The sequence below is a fragment of the Silurus aristotelis genome (genome assembly GCF_946808225.1).
Source record: "Silurus aristotelis genome assembly, chromosome: 25".
Taxonomy (NCBI): Eukaryota; Metazoa; Chordata; class Actinopteri; order Siluriformes; family Siluridae; genus Silurus; species Silurus aristotelis.
The window spans coordinates 3,838,118-3,861,423 of NC_139598.1; the positions used below are offsets into that span (position 1 = coordinate 3,838,118).

General features: G+C 40.5%; 1 protein-coding gene across 1 annotated transcript in view; it reads right to left on the reverse strand.

The window, feature by feature from the left end:
* The window catches only part of cUnh8orf34 (chromosome Un C8orf34 homolog), a 73,961-nt gene that overhangs the window by 15,244 nt on the left and 35,411 nt on the right, over positions 1-23,306 (reverse strand). Inside the window, exons 8-10 of the mRNA XM_083530173.1 lie at positions 15,351-15,486; positions 10,242-10,327; positions 9,829-9,905 (exon numbers count right to left, since the gene is read on the reverse strand). Coding sequence (XP_083386299.1) covers positions 9,829-9,905; positions 10,242-10,327; positions 15,351-15,486 — 299 coding nt within the window. The remainder of the gene's footprint in view (positions 1-9,828; positions 9,906-10,241; positions 10,328-15,350; positions 15,487-23,306) is intronic.

Sequence of the window (23,306 nt, forward strand, 5' to 3'; positions counted from 1 at the left end):
AGGGCAGAACGGCATTGGCACTGACAGAAACACAGAGACACAATTGTTGCGCGATACTTTTCAAAAGTGCACATTTTTACGCGATAATTTAAAAGTGACCAATAATTTGTGACCAATGTTTTCTATGTAGATTGATTTTTTTACTCACTAAACCGTTTCTTGAGCGCGATCTCTCAGCACCACTGCTCTACGTGAATATGACGTATCACAACACACTACGGAGACCGAGGCGTGTACTGAGAGTCACGTACAATACAGATTAACATGGCAGAGGTAGAGCTGCATCTTCCTGGAGACTTTATCTTTTTTTCATGGTTAGAGGTCAAAAGGCACTGAAGTAAATGTATGATTTGCTGTCTGTCTTGCATCACATCATATTGCTTGTCCTATCATCTTTTCCCCAGCATTGGAACGTTTACATTTTCCTTTCGTCATGGTCTCCTCAAAGACAACCAGACAAACCACGCACAAAAAAAGAAACACCTCTGAGCTCACGCGGCCTGCTTTAGGAAAATGTACGGCCCGTCTCTGACTGTCGTTTATCTAAACATGTGGGGGGAAAAAAAAAGCGGCTTCTCTCGAGCGCCCTGGCATCTCCTCATACACAAGAGTCTTCATCTTCTATAACTACAAATGAGTTTGAAAAACTGTCTACACAACTCATTTAGTGACTTATGACTTGACATATTTGAAGCCATGCATGACAATGTTAATGTTTGTGGAGATTTTAATCCCTGACATTTTTTTTTATCTTTCTCTCTCTCTTTCTGTTTCTGCTCCAGTGTTTTCTTTTGTGGTTTTCTGGCCCATATATTAGCGGTATCTTGAGATGCTCGTCCAACCTCGATGAGGACGTTTTTTCAGTGACATCATGATCTGGAAAAGGAACGCGGCAGCCTCTGCATAAATTACGATTGTGGCTTTCGGAAGGCAACCGTCGTTATCGATCGTGATGCGTGCGTGCAACGCAAACCGCCATGAGTCAAGCGTCTTTGATACGTGCAAGGGAAAACTTTCGCTCGGCTGGAGATGGCCTGAGTTGTTCATAGGGAAAACGTGAAACCGGCGTTTCCATTTATCCGCACGTTTATTAGCTCGAGCTGGTGTCAAGGAGGACTGAAACGAGGTTCTTCCACTAGGAGACGCTTCTGTCTGAGTGGGAGGTCTGATTTCTAGAAAAATTCAATCCATGTGCGTGCATTTCTATGCATTTTTGTGTATGACATATATGTGCGTGTAAAGGTGAAAAGAGTAAGTGCAAGTAAAGTCACTTGTCTAAAAAGCTACTCAAGTAAAAGTGAAAAGTCGCTCATTTTAAATCGCAGGGAGGTCCTTTTTTTTAACAGCGGGGGTGGGGTCCCGTTATAAAGTCATTTATGATGAAGAGAGAAATCGCAAATGCAGGTTCTGAATTCACACAGTGAGCGCGCGCATTGAACAACTTTCGATTCGACGCCATTTCACTTTCAGGTCGGGTCTGCATCACTGGCATCTGTCTTGTCCGTCTTTATCTTTCTTTCTTGTGAGTTTAGCACGTTCGCTCTCCGCCCATCAATCGATTTTCATTTATTTTATTTTTGTTACTCAGTAACGGATATAATTTAAAATGTAGTACAAAAATTGCAGTGAAAGTGCACAAAAACTACTCAATTACAGTAATGCAGATAAGTCTAATTTGTTACTTTCCACCTCTGTCTGTGTGTGTGTGTGTGTGTGTGTGTGTGTGTGTGTGTGTGTGTGTGTGTGTGTGTGTGTGTGTGTGTGTGTGTGTGGTAAGTAGCAGGGGCTAGCGGTGGGAGCGAAACCAGTTATGGTGAGCCTCAGTCAACTACAGGCCAAAAGGCCAGTTTGTGAACCTTAAAAACCCCACACAGTTTTGGCTATAAGGGCCCCTGAGTGTGGCCACAGTCACAGGAAACAATTTACAACACGACTACTGAAAGCCAGAGCTTTAAACAGCCTGCTGTAGAACGCTGCAAAAGCCACCAGGACTTACTATTACTTACTATTTCAGTATTTTTTTGGCTACTTTCTATCAAAGATATAAACAACTTTTACTCTATATACAATATAATATACATAATACCTCAGTACTTGTCAGGATGTGGTGTTATAAACATAATACACATTATACATGTAGGTTCACATGCGCTATCGGTCATACACACTATCCATGATACCACAAAAACACCAAAGTGCAAGCACACACACACACACACACACACACACACACAAACACCACATGCTATCTATTATATGTGCATATAAAAGATTTTTTAGACTAAAACATGTTCAGCATGAAAAGCAGGAATTGTGACTTTACACCGTTCCCAGTGAGGAGATGAAGAGAATCTGTGATGGAGAGGGAAAGAAATAGAGAGGCGAAAGAGAGAGGGAATCCCAGTTAGGCTCCACCAGCAACCACACGGCCACACTGCCACAGCTGTGGTTCTTTTCAAACCAGTTCAGAGCAGGATTTGTAGTCTGGGTGCAGGATACGAGCTGGAGGGATGACGTTTTAGACGAGGAGGAGAGATGGATTTAAAAAGTACTTCATGATGATTTTTTTTGCTGTTTTTTTTGCGGTGGTTTTGCTTTTCGAGTTTCCCAGCCATGCAATAGAAAGCTGTCTCTGATTTATTGCTATATAATGAATACTGCACCGTGTTTGATCATGAGGTTTCTATTCGATACAGCGAAATGCTGCGATGATTTCATTCGTTAGGAACGTTTCTTGCTAATTTTGTGCTACTGATTGGCGTAAGAGTGTGTCTCTACCCCTTACACCCATTAGCCTGCCTGGCAAATTAAAAAAAAATCTAAAATAATAATAATAATTTAAAAAAATAATAATAATAATTTAATTTAATTTAAATAAAAAATAAAAGAGTATAACAGTTATTAATTAAATATAATTAGTTGTGAAATCAAGAGACAATATAGTAGTTACTGATGAAATTACATACGATGTGGAAAAACATAGAAATTCAGTCAGATTAGAGATAATCCAGAGAAAAAAACAAATACGTCTACGGCCATATTTGACATTTTGGAACACTGACTGGAAAACTGTTGGAAAAATTGCGATAACTCCGTGAGACAAAATGAGAATGAAACCTTTTGAACGGATGTTAAACTAAATGTTTTAAAAAAAGCTTCTGTGATGATGTGAATCCTGGGATGAGCAAGGACAGTGTGATTATGAATTCAATAGGAGGGCATAAGTACAAATCAGCAGGATCCAGGTGATATTAACCCCTAAAGCAGGGGTGGGATTTGGACATAAGCTATTTATTAAGTGCAAATCTTTAGGATGTTTATGCTGAATGATTCACAGCAATAAAAAAGTGCAGAAAGCTCCAAGCAAAAGTTTAGAAAGACAGATCAGGCAGATGCATAGGGCGGAACCTGAACCGCATCCCGGAATTACATGTTTGGATGTTCATACATAAACTTGTCTATGGATTTGTCCATGTTTACTCTGTTACTCAGGTTTACAGACCCGTCTTTCTGTGTTGTTTATCCGGCAAGTACAAGTAAACACACTGCAACATTTCACCTCTGGTTCCTCAGCATTACGGAGAACCATTCCAAAATCACGTTTTATAATGCACCCGAAATTTGATTTAAACGCCCGACACGTCTTTCAAGCCTTCAACCTTCACAAAGCACTCATTAACAGATGCAAATGTGTTTCCACCGCTCTGTCTCATTTCGTCTCGACGCAATTAGATTAAAAATGCTTCAGGACTGCATTCGCGATGCATCACGCATTTAAATTTCTCCAACAAAGCGCTCCGGGAGGAAATTAAGTCGAACACATGGACTGATTAAATCCGGTCGACTTGGCTTTCATGAGCGTGTGGTTAATAGAAACTCTTGGGCACTGGGCCGAATCAGAACTGCCGAGAGCATCGAGGATATTGAAAATAATACGATTGCTATCTGATGTACCTGCTTCATGCTAATCCAAGAATTCCAACATACAAAAGAATTAGAGATAAGAGAAACAAAACAGAATGCTCTAAAAACATGCATTCAGTGGAAAATGATTCAATGTCAATGGTTATGATAAAGTTTCAGTGGCATTGGGATAACATTTAGACTCCAAAGTTGACTGTTTTTTTATTGTTCTGCACGAACTCAGAAACCTGATGTGGTAGTGTGCTTAAATTTAAGCTCTATTTCTCTCTCATATTATTAAGTATAAGTTTATTAAGCATTATTTCTAACAAAACCATTGCTGATATTAGTCAGTGTTGGACAGTAACAAAGTAAATGTAATTCATTACTGTAATTAAGTACAGGTAGAAGTACAAGGTGAGGGACTTGAGATTGAGATGGTTTGGACATGTGCAGAGGAGGGACATGGGGTATAGATATAGGTGTACAGATGTAGGAGAATGCTGAGGATGGAGCTGCCAGGAAGGAGGAAAAGAGGAAGACCAAGGAGAAGGTTTATGGATGTAGAGAGGGAAGACATGCAGGTAGTTGGTTTGAAGAAGAAGAATCAAGTAGCTTTCTCGTGTATCTGTACTTTACTAAAGTATTTCCATTTGGAGAGACTTTTACTTCACCACATTATAAAGTCAAATATAAAGTTTGAAATTCTATGCTCTATAGAACCCCGAAAAATATTCCCTTTCAGAATTATTATAAAGAACTCTGTTAGAATGTTAGTATCACGAACCAATCAACCAAAACTCATGGATCATGTGTGTTATTACTAATCTATGCTATAAACTATAATCACCTGCCAAATGAGATTTTCAAGAAAGGATGTTTGAAAATTCAAGAAACTGTGCAGGAAATGATGAAATATCCAAAACGCTGTCTGCATGATTAACAGTGGGTAAAGGTTAAATCCTTATGGGGCAGAAAGAAAGCTAGTGAAATGCTTGCTCGGCATCTGGCGGAATCATCTGGCACCAAAGTCAACACATTGAATCTGAGCAGAAATGTTGAAGAGATGGTCTCGTACTGCTTGTAAAACGGGTGCACTGTAGCTATGGAACCTTTTTTCTACAAGAAGGCAAAACGGAAGAGTAGTAGGGGATTATTAACAAATTACAGTACATCATTTAGCCAATAACTGATAAAAAGAAGAGAGACAAGAGTTAAAATTGGGCTATGAAAATTTAAACCGTGCAAACCTATAAATATTTTTACAATTTTGTTGTATTGCTATCGTAAGATAAGTAGTAAGAACGTAAAATTGTAAGTCGAACCGTCGTAACTCAGGGACCACCTGTATACACACACACACACACACACACACACATATACATATGTGTGTGTGTGTGTGTGTGTGTGTATACAGGTGGTCCCTGAGTTACGACCGTTCGACTTACAATTTATATATATATATATATATATATATATATATATATATATATATATATATATATATATATATATATATATATATATATATACACACACACACACACACACACACACACACACACACACACACACACATCAGTGCAAATTCATTTTAAAATTGCACAAATTTTATTAATGTGCGTTTAATGTATCGTGCATTTCTGGTCGACATTTTTTTTTATAATATAAAAATAGATTTGAAAAAGGCAAAATTAAAACACTTCAACGCAACTCCAGCAAAAAAAAATTTTTATCACTAAACATCAACTAAATTTTTTTACTGATGCACCAAGTCTCAGCACCAAAATCCGCCATGATGCACACATCCGGCAATTAAAACCGTCCGTGTGGAAACATAGCTAAAGTTCCACTTGGTGTCCTGATGATTTACGCAATTTAAAACACCATAATTAATTTAAACCATTTACAAGAGTATTTTTACGAGCCACGCTGTCATCTAAAAAAATTTAAACAGGCTCGTCTGTTCAAGCAACTGGCTCAGTGCAAAGAAAGAGAAGTTATGGGAACTTTTGGTATTTCTATGTTCTTTTCCACGTGACTAATAGACATGAACTAGTTCGTTGGAAAACATCAATGCTCTTTAAAACATGTCTAGTCTTCATGCACCATGTTTTTACTAATAATATACAAATATTTGCATAAAGCATCCATATTTGGCCATGCTCTTGTTGATTAGAGTATTAAAATCTACAAAATATATGAAAATATATGAAAAATATACATTTGAGCTATATTTAGAACAGTTTAAAATGTGAGATTGAGTTGCATATTGAGTTGAGTTGCATTGAGTTTAATATTTTAATCGATTGACAGCCCAAATATATATATATATATATTCTATAATATTTATTTTATTATACTAATTAAATTAAATTAGGTTTAAGGGCCTTCCTCAAGGGCCCAAAAGTGTCAGCTTGGTAATGCAAAAAAGAATCGATCTTCTAACCTAGCCCCAAAGTCTTGACACCTTGACACCCATCATGCTGATAACCACTGCAGCAGCAATCATGGGTCTGGCCAGATGTTTTTTCGATTGAAGCATGCTTTCAGATGACACTTGGATGGATTAGATGGATACAATGGATCATTAGATATTGCTCAAACATGTATTGTCCATGCTAGCCTGAAAGCAAAACTGGAACGTACCAAATATGAAGAAACACTGGAATTCATGTAATTAGTTCAAGTTGTCAGTAATTTGTAATATAAATACAGTTCCTTTCAGATTCCACTGTGCATGACACCAAACATAAGCCCATCATGACATTTGACATAAACCTACACAATCATGTACCAAGGCTTGTTCCAAGTGGAGTCAGCTGACACACAGAGACTGTTTTCATAAATTCTCTGCCAAGCAACAGATTGCTGCTGACATAAGGTTGTGTTATAACACTTTCCGTGCTGGTTTATGTTCCAATGTCATGACAACAACATGACTTTTTTAATGCCTTCTATTCAAAATTTCCATTTCCGTGGCACAGTATTGTTATGTTTTTTTTTTTTCTTCTCAAGCAACTTAACATTTTTCATAGATACTGTCATGTGTTTGTTTTACCAACCGGTCCAACACTTTCACACAATTATTCTTTTCCTCCAGACGCTTGGAATTAACGACACATTTCGATTCATACTGACGTAGTTAGTGGAGCAGGAGGGCCGAAAAAGCTCAAAAACACATTTTTTAAACAATCGATTTCCACCACGCAGACTGTTTCCCTTAAAAGCGAATTAGTGGCTGTATTTATAGACGGAGCTTGCTGAATCACACGAGCACATTTTGTTCCTCAATCCCATTTGTTTTCTGGGTCCAGAAAGTAATTTGCATTTTGTTTTGCTGTTTGTTTTCCATTTTCGCAAATGTAAAAAGGATGTCCTTTATTATATGTGTTATTTATAGACGATGTACGTGTGAGGGTCGTGTTAACGAGGGATTGTGGTTGCCTGTGGGCATGCTTTTTTTGTGTGGTCATGGATAAATCAGGATCAGGGTTCGTGGTAAGGTTAAACTTGCACTATAGGGATAAAAGTATTGGGACATCTGACTTTTTTAGTCATATGTGGTTCTTCTGTTCACTTGAACTGAGAGACACAAACCTGTTCCAGCATGACGATGCCCCAGTGCACAAAACCAGCTCCATGAAGATATGCTTAACATGGGTTAGAGTGGAAGATCTGCTGCTGTAGCGCTCTGATCTTATTGAACATCTTTGGGATGAATGTGAACATTGACTGCACTTCAGGCATCTTCACCTCACCTACATCAATACCTGATTACCTGAAAAAGCACTAATGGTGTCCACAAATATCTGTCCATCCTAGTGTAATCGAGTGGAAGAAACAAGAGCTGGATGATGATAATTACTTTGTCTATAAACAGCAGTCAGTTAAATCATTTCTCTTTTTTTATGCCTAAGCAAAGAGGTGAAGAGTCTCAAAAGTGCAGAGAAATTCTATATATTTAATGTTCTTACAGGATTAAACCAAATGACCAGCGAGGCTAAATGACACCGCCTCATTAAGAAGAGGAGTATTATGTAACATAGCAGGTCCCTCAGGGTTGTGAAGGTGCAAGGACAATACTTTTGATACTGCCGAGGTGGAAAGCAAGATGAAGCAGTTCTGGTGTACATAAATAATCCAGCCCATAAGGTGCACTTCGGGTTACACTGCCGCCTTCACAGCGTTCAGATAAAACGAGCTATTCTCACTTTATTGTGATTTCACCCAAGGCTCGGGAGAGTTAATTGGCCCAATCGCGTCGTGCTTCTGGGGCTGGAATTCCATAAAAATCACTCAAAGCCCTGCTCAGAGGACGTCCTTGAGTTTGATCATAATAAGGCGATTATTACGCCTAATGGCCAGCTCAAGCAAACTAACGAGGGGGGGTTCGAAGCTCCTCCCCCCGCCTGTTAAACGAAGGGTCCTGGATGGATGTTCCCTCAAATTTATGTACGATATTAAACCAGGTTCTATTTGCTCGGCCAGATCTCGGAGTTGTAGTGAAATGAAAAGTGCTGAGATACACAAAATCGCACACTCTTATGCACACACAGAGCACAGCAGTTGACTTTGGATTACAGGCTGATCCAAATCCAACAACTTCGAGCGTTCCTCTGAGGGCTCTCTATTAAATAAAACTGATCATCAGCGCTGTTAGGTACGCCTGTGAAAACCCAGCAAGACAGAATCTCGACACACTCATACACACCGCCAACTATTGTTGTCCCAAGACGTGACTCGGGCGAAAAGCATTGCGCTTTGTTTTCCACGGCGTTCGCGCCGGTGACAGGAGAAAGCCTTCAGGACCGGTTGAGCTAATAAGCTATTAAAAAGACAAATTGCATTTGCCTTTCAAAGCAGTGCCCTAAATAAGCAATTATACACACAACAACCACATCAGGCCTTAAAAAGTATCGGTAGGTGAGCCGAGATGTTCACAGTTGCCTTTTGCATATGGAAAAGTTTACCCTCATTGCTCTGGCAATGCACAACCTGCAGACACCAAGGCCTCCTTTCTCTCTCTTCTTAATTTGAAAAAAAACCCACAAGTAAAAAGAGACTGTCTTTGTATGCATATGAAAGGAGATCTGTGTATGTGTGGGGCTCTGTACAGTGTTAAGCCTGGCTTCATGGCATTATTTACTCGATGACACGCTCTTTAAGGGGATGCCAGTTGTCTGGGTGGAGCAGGCGGAACGAGTGCGGTAGCACAAGACTAGAGGAGAAGAGACGATATGATTCGAGACGAGGCCTCGCGCTCGCGACGCTGCCAGCATGTCTGGAGCCCTCTTCCATCTGCTCGGCACACCGCATGGGCAAAAAAGCTGTTAAAAAGACTTTCCAGCACAAGGCGGCTATAATTACAGCACCGCCTCGCCTCGGTGTCGCTGCTGATAGAAAAATAAGCACTTTATGATGAGGGGAGAGAGTGGCGTGTGTTGAGCAAGGTATCCGTAGCAACAAAGGCCAGCCAATTAAGCAGCCGCAAGGTCTCGCCTTTCTCTGAGGAGAGATCAAGAGCGTCGAGCCCACATGTTGTTCGACTGAATGGGGACTGCTCCGTGACTTCACGACCTCTGTGTCAACTCTATAATGAAATGTACATGTAATTGTAACCCCCCCTTAAATTATTCTTAAGACTCCTGTCTAGACTACAGTTTAAACCCCCATACCAGCTCTGTGATCCTCTGGCTTTTAGATCCCCAAACGCTCCTGCGATCGAGCTACGTTATCCTTCACAGTGACACGTGACAGGTTTTAAGAAAAAAACACACGAATGGCTTTGTAGTACAGAGTAATTAAGTGGTTTGATCTGTCTCTGTGACAACAACAAAAAAATGAAGGGATCGGAGGAGGAGACGTTAACGAGGGCAGAAAAGCGATACGTAGGCGATTTCTTTCTCGGTCAGGATCGCTTACCGGAGCAGACACTTGAGAAGCGCTGAGAAGTTCCAGCTCGGCGGCAGTCGGAGGCTCTGTCACTCCAGGCAATGGACCTGTTCCAGAAAACACACATTGAACACGCCTTTACCACCCACACTCAACGTAGAAACATAGTCATACAGACCCCTGTGCTCAGGTGGAGGTACTCCAGTCCTGCCAGTCAAGCGGTGTTCCAAATCAAGCACTAATGCAAGAAAGCAACAGGGTGTCGTAGTGTTAGTATAGAACAAAAAACCTTGATATGCTGCTAGATCAAGTTGAGCCACCCTTTAAGGCTTGAATATCCTTTCAGAAAAAATGATGTCAAATGATAAGTGGCTATCCGATTGCAGAAAAACGATCCTGCATTCCTTTTCTAATATGATCTAAAAACACAATCTCTCACTCACATGTCACTTCAGGCACAGCCTGCTCGGGAACATGCGGCGTTGGTTCCTCCTCAGAGCCGGCCGGAGCGAGACTATCCCCCTGAAGCCTAAAAAAAACACCACAAATAAAAAGATTCGATTTCACACCACTGCTCGTGATAACTGTACTAATAATATAATGTTCACACACGAAAGCAAGACTCGAGGCGAATGTTCGGTCCACCCAAAGTCCCATCAGCTGGAAGAGAGCAGGAAGACACAGTGTCTACCTTCATTAAAAAGGTGTCAAGACAACTCAGGTAAGTAGTTTGTCTTATCAGCCTTCGGAGTGATGGGGGGAAAAAAGCAAGTAACCTATAAGTATGTTCGGAGAGGTGATACCTATCAACAAATCACTGCTTGTCATTCGGAACAGCTTCGCACCCCTATCGTTCGCCTTCTCCTATCTAAAAGAGATAATAAGCTTGTCTAGAGAGGACATCCGTGATGCCTGACTGCAAAATTCTGTCTAAGCAAGAAGGCTAATTACAACCTGACAAATGTGCACACTATACAAAGAAAAGTTTGTGGACACCTTACCATAACATTTGTTCGTGCTTTTTGAACATCCCATTCCACATTTACCTCCCATTATAATAATCTTCTGGGAAAATATTCCACTAGATTTTGGAGTGTGCTTTGTGTTCATTCAGCCAGAAGGGTGTTTGTAAAGTCTGGTACTGATGAAGGTAAGGTGATGAGGCCTGGGGTGCAGTCAGCATTCCAATTCAGAGCTCTTTAGCAGGAGAATGTTGACTAGAAACCCATGAAAAGCATATCTTCATGGAGCTGGCTTTGTGCTCAGGGGCATTGTCATGTTTGAACAGGTTTGGGTCTCCTAGTTCAAGTGAAGGAAATATTTCATGCTATTACATCCGAAGACATTCTATACAATTGTGTCTCTCCAGCTTTGTTCTAATAGTTTGTGGAAGAACTACATTTGGCTGTAAATGTCATCCAAAGGTGTCCAGATACCTATATATATAGTTCGTGATTTACCTTACCATGAACCTTGACCTTGATTCATGTCTTACATGTGTATATATAACACCAATAATAAAGAACATCCTTTTTACATTTGTATGTGTTTTTACATTTGTAAAGGTGTTCAGAAGGGTTGAATTCAAAGCTCTATAGCAGGAGACCTTCCACTCCAACCCATGTAATCCATATCTTCATGGACCTGGCTTTTTTCAAGCTTGAATGAAGGGAAAATGTAATGTCACCGCATCACCGAGACAATTGTGTGCCTTCATATTTGTGGTAACAGTTTGGGGAAGAACCACAAAAATCAGGTGTCCCACTACTCTTGTATGAAATGCAATTTTTTTTAAGCTAAAGTAGACATTGCATTGTCAAATAAAACCAAAGTTTGAAGTGAACTATCATTACTACAACTCCTGTTCATCATCTTAATGATAGTATTATTATATTAATATATATACAGTGGAACCCGGTTATGTCGATGTCCTAGGGGGTCGCCAAAAAGCATCGAGGTAACCGATGATCGAGATAAACGAAAATCAACATGGCGGCAGTATATTAACATGCTTGAAATTTCTTGATGTACATGATGTGCGTTAATAAATGAGAATGTGCATGCACGTGTTTTTGAAGGGTTTTTTTACACAACAGCGTTGCCGCGATTTGTTTGATGAAGTCATGCTATAAAAATACATACAGTACATGTTTATCTGTCAGGAATCCACCTGCCACGCCCCCTTCGGCCCCCTTCAGCGTGTCAGGTGCTTTCTCGGCCGCTTTCTCTGAAGCTTCAATCGCGCACATATGGTGCTCGTTTATCATCATCACCAGCTCTATTTAAACTTCCACACTCTCACTGTCCGTTATTGTTGGTAAATGTTGGCTCACGGTGGTCGTTGTTATCACTCATGCGTATCCCGGTACGTGTCTTCCCACCGGCACTCTCTCAACAGCTGCTCTTTTCTTTCCAAAGCCGCGCCGCGCCCCTACTAACACTACAAACACTAGCACTAACTAACAGCAGAGATTCACCAGTATACAATACAACACCTGTAGCAGCTGTAAGGTTTGATTTTTCCGCCACTTCCGCGAGTTCTTCTGCGGCTGCACCGAGATAACCGACGTTAAATGGCAAATCCCCCCCCCCCTCTGTGCTTGAGATATCAGGGTTATCGACATAACCGATAAAAAATGCTTAGAAAAAGCGAGAATTTGGCGGTTCCACTTCAAAAACGTCGACGTAATAGGGTTGTCGAGGTAACCGAGGGCGAGAAAACCGGGTTCCACTGTATTTAATGTATTGTTCATTTTAAAATAGAAAAAAATTCACCTTCCAGCTCCTTCCCCTGCTTTAGTCCTCATTTTCTTTCTGAGGTGCACCGTTTTAGTTTCAATTTATGGCGTTGTAACAAAGTGAAAAATTCCGCCAGCAGACTCGGTTTTCATAAAAAACAACTATAAATGTAAGTAAAACGTTTTGGTACGTGATAAATGATGAAATAAAAACAGTTCTAATAGAGCCTACTGTATTCACAGCAGCATGTGGAGCTCCAGTTAAGTCACTTGAGGTGTCCGTGTGGGAGACGATGACAAAATATGAACTATAAATCACAGAATTCATGTCCTGCAGCGACTGGGGATTTGGCAAATCTTTTACCCCACACCTGCCAAAGTATTAGGATCTATTAGATCATGTGTAGTAGATCTTAGAATTTAGTAGCAGAATAGAACTCCTGCTTGAAGAAAGTCAACAAAGTGGTAACCCCGACTCAGGTTACTATTTAAATTATCAGTAACTAGAAACCTATAAAAGCAGGACCACCAGGGATCAAAGCAGTGAAGAACACTGGAGTTGCTCTGGACAATGTCAGCTGTAATTTGACATTGTCCTTTCCTAAGGGATTTTTAAAAAATGGGCCTTGGTGTGTGTGTGTGTGTGTGTGTGTGTGTGTGTGTGTGTGTGTGTGTGTGTGTGTGTGTGTGTGTGTGTGTGTGTGTAAGAAGAAGAATTATGAGGAATGTTGCTTACATCCAAGCAGCAAGCACTCACATGTCCCAAAACTGAAAGAGAGCAAGCGAGTGTTTTTTTGTAAATGTGAATAATAATAAGATAAAAAGCAAAAAAAAAATTTTTACATAGAAAAAGCATTGTTGAAATGTCAAATTTCAACAATATATATTGTTATTATATTGTATTATTGTATTGTTGTATTGTATTGTATTGTTATTATATTATATATATTGTATATATATTTCAAATTATTTATATATATATATATATATATATGACAAATCACAGAATTATATAATCAAGAGCTTTTTCAGATTATTTACATCTATCACATTATTATTTCTCTGGGACTTATATGGCAGACGTGTGGCATTAACCGAATGACTAAACACCTAAACGCTTGCGATTTCGCATTCATGCTTCACGTGAAATCTCACGTGATAACGTCTGCAATTTTGCGTTTAACTTCCAGTCGCTGCTGCAGGGCCCGTTGTACATGTGTGCAACAGATTAAACGGTCATGCACGATGAGCATAAAGAAGCAGGCAAAGCCCAAACACAAGAGGACAAAAGCACGAGCGCGTCAGCCCTCTACTCCGACTGATACAGCTTTATCGAGGCCCGGGATCGGAAGTAAACGGCTGAGCCGTGACATTGAGGAATTGTTGTGTAAAAGCAAACAGGAAGTGCACGGAGGAGAACGCAGATGATAAAGTAGTCTATCAGGACTAGAGCAGATAGCAGATAGAGAATGGAAGAGTCGGAAAATGTTTGGTCTGGAGATAAAAAGTAGAATGGACATCATTATCTAGAAATTTTAGACAATTTTACACCTACCACTGCATGCACAATGGCTGGTATTTGCTCATATACCTTTGTAGAAGCCCTACAAGGCTTTTGTGGCTACAAGGAAGCAACAAACTGCATTTAAACTTTCCACCAAATTTCCGAAATTTCCAGTACCATTTATTTTGTCATATGCCTATTTATCATCAAGCACATGCACAATACAACACAGAGCTAAAAAAAAAAAAAAAAAAACACAAGTAGTTAGCAATGATTAAAATTTTTCCAGTAAAGCAGCTCAGCCACTACTACACATCAGCTTCTATAGACATACACTAACTCTTCCTTCTATTACTCATAGTTGAATAGCTTGTCTTATTTGTGTTTATGGGTTTGCTTCGGATCGCTTTGTTTCGAACCATTAATACGAACCGTGAGTTTTGCAAAATTGTAAATAAAATTTCTCATTGAATATGAACTTTGATTCAGGGAAAAATGGATTTCCATGCACAAATTGCTACTGAAAATGATTTACAGTATGATAGACCTAATGTTAAGCAAATTGGAACTATAATGACCTTTAAATCATTACTAGCGTACCAATTCCGCCTACAAACTTCAAAATGGCCACCGTTAACGTATAACACTTAATATTTAGCATTAGCTTGGTAAAGCTTTTGTACAATATTGTAGAAAACAGTATCATGCAGGGAATTAAACAATATCACAAATTTTGATTTGCGATATTAACTTGCACACATGACTAGTTTCTTTTCGGCTTCTCCCGTTAGGGGTCGCCACAGCGGATCCTCCGCACGTTTGATTTGGCACATGTTTTACGCTGGATGCCCTTCCTAACGCAACCCTCCCCAATTTATCCGGGCTTGGGACCGGCACTAAGAGTGGCTGGGGATGGTTCCCTGACCGGGAATCGAACCCGGGTCGCAGCGGTGGGAGCGCTGCATCTTAACCACTAGACCACCAGGGGACTTGCACGCATGACTGATCAGAAAAAAAAAAAGTAAATACCCTCCTGGCAAAGGTAATGGAAAGGTGTATGTTTAGGACACACTTATGTACTCCATACACGACCGTCGCATGTGGCTACATTTGGTAAGTGGGTTTTCTAGTGGCGAGCTGAGTGGTGTGTGTGTGTGTGTGTGTGTGTGTGTGTGTGTGTACATTGTGGCTGACTTGCTAAACAGAAGCTGAGAAAGTAACTGTGAGAAAACACCCACACATACACACACACACATACAAACACACCAGGAGAGACGGCACCAGTGGTTGCTCTGAGGGTAAATATTTACCTGGCACACCTTGAGCAGATGTTGAGGGTGACTTTGGCCTGCGGTTCGGGGCAGTATGAGCTGCGCCCTTGGCTGAACTTACTACCAGAAGACACCAGGCCAGTGACCCCCTCCATCCTCAGGTCATCCAGGTCCTCTAAAGAGAGACACAGAGTACCAATGTAAGACACAGACACAGTGACGGCTTTAGCGCCGCGGAAATCGACGGAGTGCAACGCAGGCTGAGGTGGAAAGGAAAAAGCGGTCAATCTCAGCAGAGAAATTGGCAATGATGTATGTAGAAAGGAGTGTGGCTGAATGTCTTGGTGTGTGTATTTTGAATTGGTATGTTTTTCTCACGACTATAGCTTTAATATCTCGATTGAATAGGGAGAGTTTAAACATGTGTCTGGTAGAAGAGTGCAATAGACCAGAGATGATATATGTGTTTGCGCTATATGGATGAAAAAGACATTAAACGGATCACACACACACACACACACACACACACACACACACACACACACACACACACACACACACACACACACTTTATATTACAGTAGTGTACTTGTGTATATTCTAACTTTTTGAGATACTATTTCTAGCCAACAAAAAACAAACTTCCTGTCACCTAGCAACATCATATTTCTAATCTCTATACCAGCAAAACAGGAAAACTAGTTGTTAGGTGGCTAGTTGCCAACTAGCTTCAAATTCAACTTGTAACTGGTTATTAGGTGGCTATCTTGTCAACTAGCTTCACCTACAACTTGTTAACTCGTTGTTCGGTGTCTAGATTGCCAACTACTGTAGCTTCACTTTCAGCTTGCTATCTGCCAGTACTTAGATAGCTTTCTAATTCTTCAAATCGACCTAGCTAACTAGCTGTTAGTTTAAGTTACGCTAGTTTTTACTTCAGCTTGCTAATCTGAGCTTGCTTTTATTCGTTTACCACTTCATCATTGTAAGCATCCTAACCAACTCCATCACAGTGTGTGGAGAACAGAAAGCCCACAAAGGCCCAACACATCATTGGCTTCCAACTACCTGCCACTGATCACCCTCATCACTGCAGGTGTCAACTTCATCAGAGGCTGTTACACCGTGTTTAACCTCATCCATCCAGAAAGAGATACAGAAACATTCACACCAGAACCAGCAGGGTTTTTTCAACATCCATCAACCTACTAAACTCCACACTACACCACTAGGACACTGATGGCTCATAAATGCTTCACCGATTTTACTGCCAGTATTCTAACCTGTACATTCTGCATAATTTCAGTATAATTATAATTGTATATGATTGTAAAACTCACAGCAAACCTTTGATTATATTCTACATATCTGTACATCTTGCACTATTATACATTTTGTATATATTTAGATATCTATAGTTTACTTGCTCACCTGCTTCTGTGCATTTTTTCCACTGCTCAGAGCCTTTATATTTATTTGCTCTACATATATTTACATATATACATTGCATGCTGTACATTAGTTCATATATTCTATTAGATATACTTGATCAACAATCTTCTGCACATTTTTTCATTGTCCAGAGCCTTTATATTTATTTGTTGTACATATATTTATCTGCACAATGCTGCTGTTTGCACTTCTAGTCGATGTTAAACTGTAGTTCATTGCTGTGAAGAACAAACTTCTAGCTATCTAGCTGATTTGTAATTTCTTCTTGCTAACTAGCTGTTATTTTGAATGCTAGTTAAAGCTAGTTTCTGCTGGTTGGTTTCTGCTGGTTGGTTTTTCAGTCAGAAAAGCTTTGAAAAGCTAAAAATGTTCCTTAGCATAGAAGCATTTTTAGCTTTTAATAGCTTTTCTGACTGAAAAATTCTATCCTTTACTCTCCTTCCTATACATACAAGCTAGAGAAACAAACGAATGAAACGTATGATGATGCGTAGATATGATTTGAAGCAGATACCAAATCGATTTGGTCACCAAGAAAAAATCTAGCTCAATGTAATAACGCAATAATTTTACACACTATATGGCAATTAATTTGCCATAAATTTTCTGTGATCCGGCTGGACTTCGATAAAGAGCGCTCCGTCTTCCCAGTCGAGGCGGGACGTGTTTTCATAGTGTGTCACTGTCATCTGTTCTGCAAACTGTCAACAGGTGCTGAGGGGTGCTGAGTTTACAGAGCAAAGCTTTGGCAGCGATCTCTCTATTACAGACACACACACACACACACACACACACACACACACACACACACACACACACACACACACACACACACACATATATAAACACACACCCTGGAACAGGACAGAAGGACTTTCTCTGTTTTTCTTCTGTGTCCAGCTGCTCTCATGTAGAGCCTCGATCTCACATGTCCACATGGGCTGTGATGGACCTCGGGTGAATGATTACATAGAGCCAAATGTGGGGTTTCTGCTCTCAGTTAGGGTGGCCGTATGAAGAAGAAAAAAAAAAAAACACAGCGAGGACAAGGAAGAAGCTGTTTCTTGTAATAAGAGGAAGTTCAACTCATCATAAGAATATTTTAAATATCTGTGTTCGTTTGATGTATGACGAAAGTGGGGGAAAAGATGACAGATGTGTGTTGTGTGAGAAAGTTTTTTTATTGCTAGTCATCTACCACTAAACACAAACACACACCCAGTACACACAACTACAGGGACTTTTTTTCCCCATTGTGGTGTTTCAGTATAAACGAAAGCATTGAGGTCATGCTGTGTTTTATATATATATATGCTGATTCGGAATCTCACTGCGTCCGATCGGCACACAGTGTCGGACTCGTGAATTTTCCCACGGGATAGACGGAGACTGTGTGTGGGGACGTGGATGAGACGGGCTTTAAAGACTCCTGGCTCGTGAAACACCAGCAAGTGTGGTGATATTAGATGTCTCATTTATCATAACGGGCCTAGTCCTAGTGCCAGAGACAACATACACATTCACACACACATACACACACACACACATGAAAATCGAGAACTCTACACCAGTGACCTTTGTGGGAAAAATCTCTCTCACTCACTCTGTCTCTTCTGGATCAAAGGGACATTACATACAGTCAGCACTCTATTGTTTTTTTTCTCTTTCACTCCCAAGAGCAAATAGTAATAACTATGGACTCTATTACAAAATCATGTTTTTATGAAGAAAACATCATCTCTAACGTTTTTCCAGCTTGAGCTTGATATTGTTTTGATTAATTCTACAATCTACTCATCTTCTGTTAAAAATGCTAAGTCTATTAAATCATCTTCTGCTTTGAGATATTGGGTATATGAGAATCTTTTGAAAGGGACTGGATTATTTTCTAAATAACATCACATCCAGGCAGAACTAATTGCTCTTTTGCCACTGATTTTTCAAAATCTTTTCATACATGAAAGAATGACACTTTCGTGTAAAACATAAGAACAATGATTCTCTCTTTATCATGGCACCTGTTAGTGGGTGGGATTTATTAGGCAGCAGGTCAACATTTTGTTCTCAAACTTGACGTGTTCGAGGCAAGCGTAAGTAGTTTGACCAGACTAAATTGTGATGGCTAGACGACTGGGTCATTGCATCTTCAAAACTGCAGCTCTTGTGGGATATTCTGGTCTGCAGTGCTCAGTGATCTATTAAAAGTGCTCCAAGGAAGGAACAGTGGTGACCTGGTGACAGGGTCACCAGGTCACCAGGTGACAGGGTCATGGGCGGCCGAGGCTCATTGATGCACGTGGGGAGCAAAGGCTGATCCGTGTGGTCCGATCCAACAGACGAGCTCCTGCAGCTCAAACTGCTGAGGAAGTTCATGCTGTTTATGCTCGACAGGTCAGGACCGTTTTGGGAGCAAAAGGGGGACCAACAAAATATTAGACAGGTGGTCATAATATTATGCCTGGTTGGTGGCCATGAAGTTATGCCTGATCAGTGTACATTTACATTACATTTAAGGCATTTGGCAGATGCCCTTATCCAGAGCAGCTAAACAGTTGAAAGTTAAGGGCTTGCTAAAGGACCCTTGGTAGCTTGGTGGTGCTGGGATTTTAACCTGTGACATTCCGATCCAGAATCCAATGCCAACTGAGCTAACATCTCTATTGACAGACATCGAACCAATGACCAATGACAAGATAGGATGAAGATGTTACATGAATTAAAACGCAAGCATGTGACAAACAACGAAATTGGAACGACACCTCCAACGATATACACCATTTGTAAATCTAATAGAGTGAGAATCTCTGAGGGACAAGACCACATTTTTTTTACAGCTTTACCTCTGGCTGTGTCGGCACTGGAGACTCTTTTTTTCTTTAAATTAATTCTGGACAATTAACAGTATCTGCTCCATGACCTACTGTTGGAACAATGGAGCTTCTTTAGAAAAAGATTCATAAGAGCCAGCCTTAGGACTAGCTTGTTGAGCCATATCGGAACTTGAGAAGCATTCTCTTTTCAAACTCATACACCTAAGTGCAGTCAGCATTCCGATTCATCCCAAAGGTGTTCAATAGGGTTGAGGTCAGAGATCCATAGCAAGCCACTAAAAAATCTTCTACGCCAACACAAGTAAAGCATCTTTATGGAGGATATCTTGTCACCCAAATGAGGATGGGTTCCCCTTTTGAGTCTGGTTCCTCTAAAGGTTTCTTCCTCATAACATCTAAGGGAGTTTTTCCTTGCCACTGTCGCCACGGGATAAATGCACACCATTCACCTTGACTGTTGATTTCTGTAAAGCTGCTTTGAGACAATGTCTGTTGTGAAAAGCGCTATAGAAATAAACTTGACTTGGAACAGGTTTAAGTCTTCTAGTTTAAGTGAAGGGAAAATGTAACGCTATGGCATCCAAAGACGTCCTATACAATTGTGGCCATCCAGTTTGGAAAAAAAACACATTTGGATAAAAATGTCAGGTATTTCAGTACTTTTGTACACTAACAGCAGTACTGCATCAGCTTGTCTTTGGAAAAACAGATCCTGCACTGAGGTCAGACGAATTCTGAGTCATTCCTCTTGCAGAACAAGAGGAATGCCAGTAAAATGTTTTGTTCCTTTCAAACAACCCAAAGTGGCTCAATAATATTCCCTTCTGGTGACTGTGCAGGCCATTTGGGTCATGTTGATCAGTCCCCTCTGTCCCACTCGAATATGAAAATACCTTCAGGTTACAATGTTTGAACCATCAGGTGCGCCCCAATGGTAGTCCTTGGCAGTCCATCTAGTAAAATTAGTTCAGAATAGCATAACATTGTAGCCCAAACTTTCACTAGGGTTTTCTGTACTGTCCACATTCTATACGAGACATTAATTGGTAAAAAATGAAATAAAATTGTAGTTGTCCAGGTAACACACTATCAGTCATCAAAAACAAACAAAAACAAAAAACTGTGTTTGGGAGAAACGGATACACTGTGATGGATAAACACGATATACATGTTGTCAGATTGAATATCAGGACGCTTGTGAATATGGGCCTGAATGATATCCAAATATGGGCCTAAATGATATCTCATCTGGCTTGCTTTCTACTCCGCTAAGAAGAGAAAGGGTCTGTTTGTTTACCTGCATTCTCCTTATCTCGGCTTTATTTCCAGCACATTCCTGAGGACAGAAAAACTGCTACCTGCAAAACAACTATGGCGTGATAAGCGAGCATGGTGCTATCCTAGTGTTAGGAACAGTGTGTGTGTGGTGTGTCTGTGTGTGTGTGTGTGTGTGTGTTAATGTGAGTGTGGGGTATGTTGCCATTGGATGTTTTTGCGCAAAACACGCACAGTAGAGCTTTCCAAACCGGGATGGAAACTATTCAAGCCATGCTGCACTGACAAAGCCCAGAGTGACGCGGATGAATCCGGTCTGTAACGTCTCCCACACAATTCCGAAATTTTTCCTTTCAGACAGAAGGGCGGAAATAGCGAAAGAGGCTCGAGTCGAGCATCACCGAGCACGCACACATATATACAAACTGATAAAACTGAGCTGAATGTTCAAATGGACGTCTGAGGAACTGAACGAATGATGAACAACCCCATATTGATTGGTTAAGCGGTGTGACGGGAACACGGCGTGCTTCTGATCTCCATCAGGGATCTGTAATCCTCCCAAACATTGACCTTGGCTTAGTAGACGACACTCAGACCTGACGCTTTCTTTCTCTCTCTCTCTCTCTCTCTCTCTCTCTCTCTCTCTCTCTCTCACTCGACATTTGGATTTCATTAATCTGACAGGAAAAAAAAACCTTACAGCTCCGCGGTTAGCCCTCATACACGCTACTTTGATGTCAAGTGGGAAAAGTCTGCATTTTGTTTGGCTTTCTAATAAAAACAATATTTCTATAATTAGGCCTCAGATTTCAAGACGCAAGGCTCTCCCTGAAAAAGCGTGTGTCTTTTGCTCCAAAGCCTCACGCCTGTACCATGTGGAGGGCAATAAAAAGTGAAAAAAGACACAAAAAAAAGAAAGAGAGAAAGAATGATTAAGCTCAGATGCTTCGAGATCAGACGGACATGAAAAAAAAGACGGGAGCGACAGAACTCGACGCGAGCTAGACGTCTTTGCGGCACGGGCGGTTAATGCGCTTCAATCGGGAGACGCAATCAAAAGGCTAGACGAGAACGATCGGGATATTCTACACCATGTGGCGTTAATGTACGATATACAACGCGAAAAGAAACACGTGTGCGTCTTGTCATCTTTCATTTCTATTTTATTATTGTTGATTGTTTTTAAAGAAATTTTCTACTTATATGGTGATCATTTGAACCCAGTTTTCATTCTGTGGAAACAGATTCATTTATTTCTACTTTGCAAGTCATGGATATATTCTGTGTTGTTTTTTCGGTGGTTGCGTGTGTCCTGCCTGAGCTGGATGGATGGGTTCAACAGACCCTGTCAAAAAGTTATACAGACCCTGTCTAAAGTACAGAAACACCTTTTATGGTTTCTCAGACACATGCTTGGTTACATTAGATTTTACATCAAAATTATGGCATTTAGCAGATATATTTATCCAGAGGGACTTACATTTAAGTCAGTCATAAAACTGAGCAGCTAGGGGGTCAAGGGCCTTGTTCGGGGGCCCAGGACTGGCAGCATTGTGTGGCTGGGATTTAAATTTGAATCTAAAGTCCATTGTCTTAACCACTAAGCTACCACCTCCCCCATGTTCCTTTTTTACACGCAACAAACTGAGTAAAAGGCAAAAACCTCACAAGAATTGGGCAGAAGGTTCTGTGGACACATTAGTCTAAAATGGACATAACAGAAGAACTGTAAGACAGAGAACAGGAGAGAAGATGTTAGCAGACTGCCTCAACCCCACAAACATGGAGGTGCAATAGTTTGGGGTTGTTTTGAAGCAGGGAAGATTCGTGACTTATTTCGGGTGAAAGGAACCAACAACCAACTACCATTCCATACTTTAAAACCATGCAATTTCATCTGGACTGCAAATTGGAGAGTTATCTATCACAGAATGTCCTGCCCAGGAACTGCACCTAAATCCTATTAAAATGCTCTGGGATGAAATGAATTGCAGAAAGAAATCTTCAATTAGTAAAGAAAACCTTTGGTGAGTTTTAAAAGAGGCCTGGAAAAGTATTTCAGCTAAATGTTTGGAGAAATGAACTGTCCGGCTGCTGAGTGCAAAGTAAAGCTATAATTTTTCCTTAGGCAGGATTTTACAATGGAAATAAAGTGGAACATCTGCACATTTATATATTTGTTCGGTCAGAGTAAATCTTTGTACAGTTAAATGACCCTAGTTTGTTGCATAGAAAACACATGTATGTGTCTCTCAAAAACCATAAAAGACTTGGTGTTTCCTACCTTTTGCCATGCAATGTCTTAAAGGGGTCTCTGGGTGTTCTGCTCGGGGAATAAAGGCGTAATAGTGGTAGTTTTCTCGCGCAGTGTCCGACAGGTGCAGCCGGAATTTGGATGTTATCAACCGAATGTCAGATGGAGAAGGAAATCTGC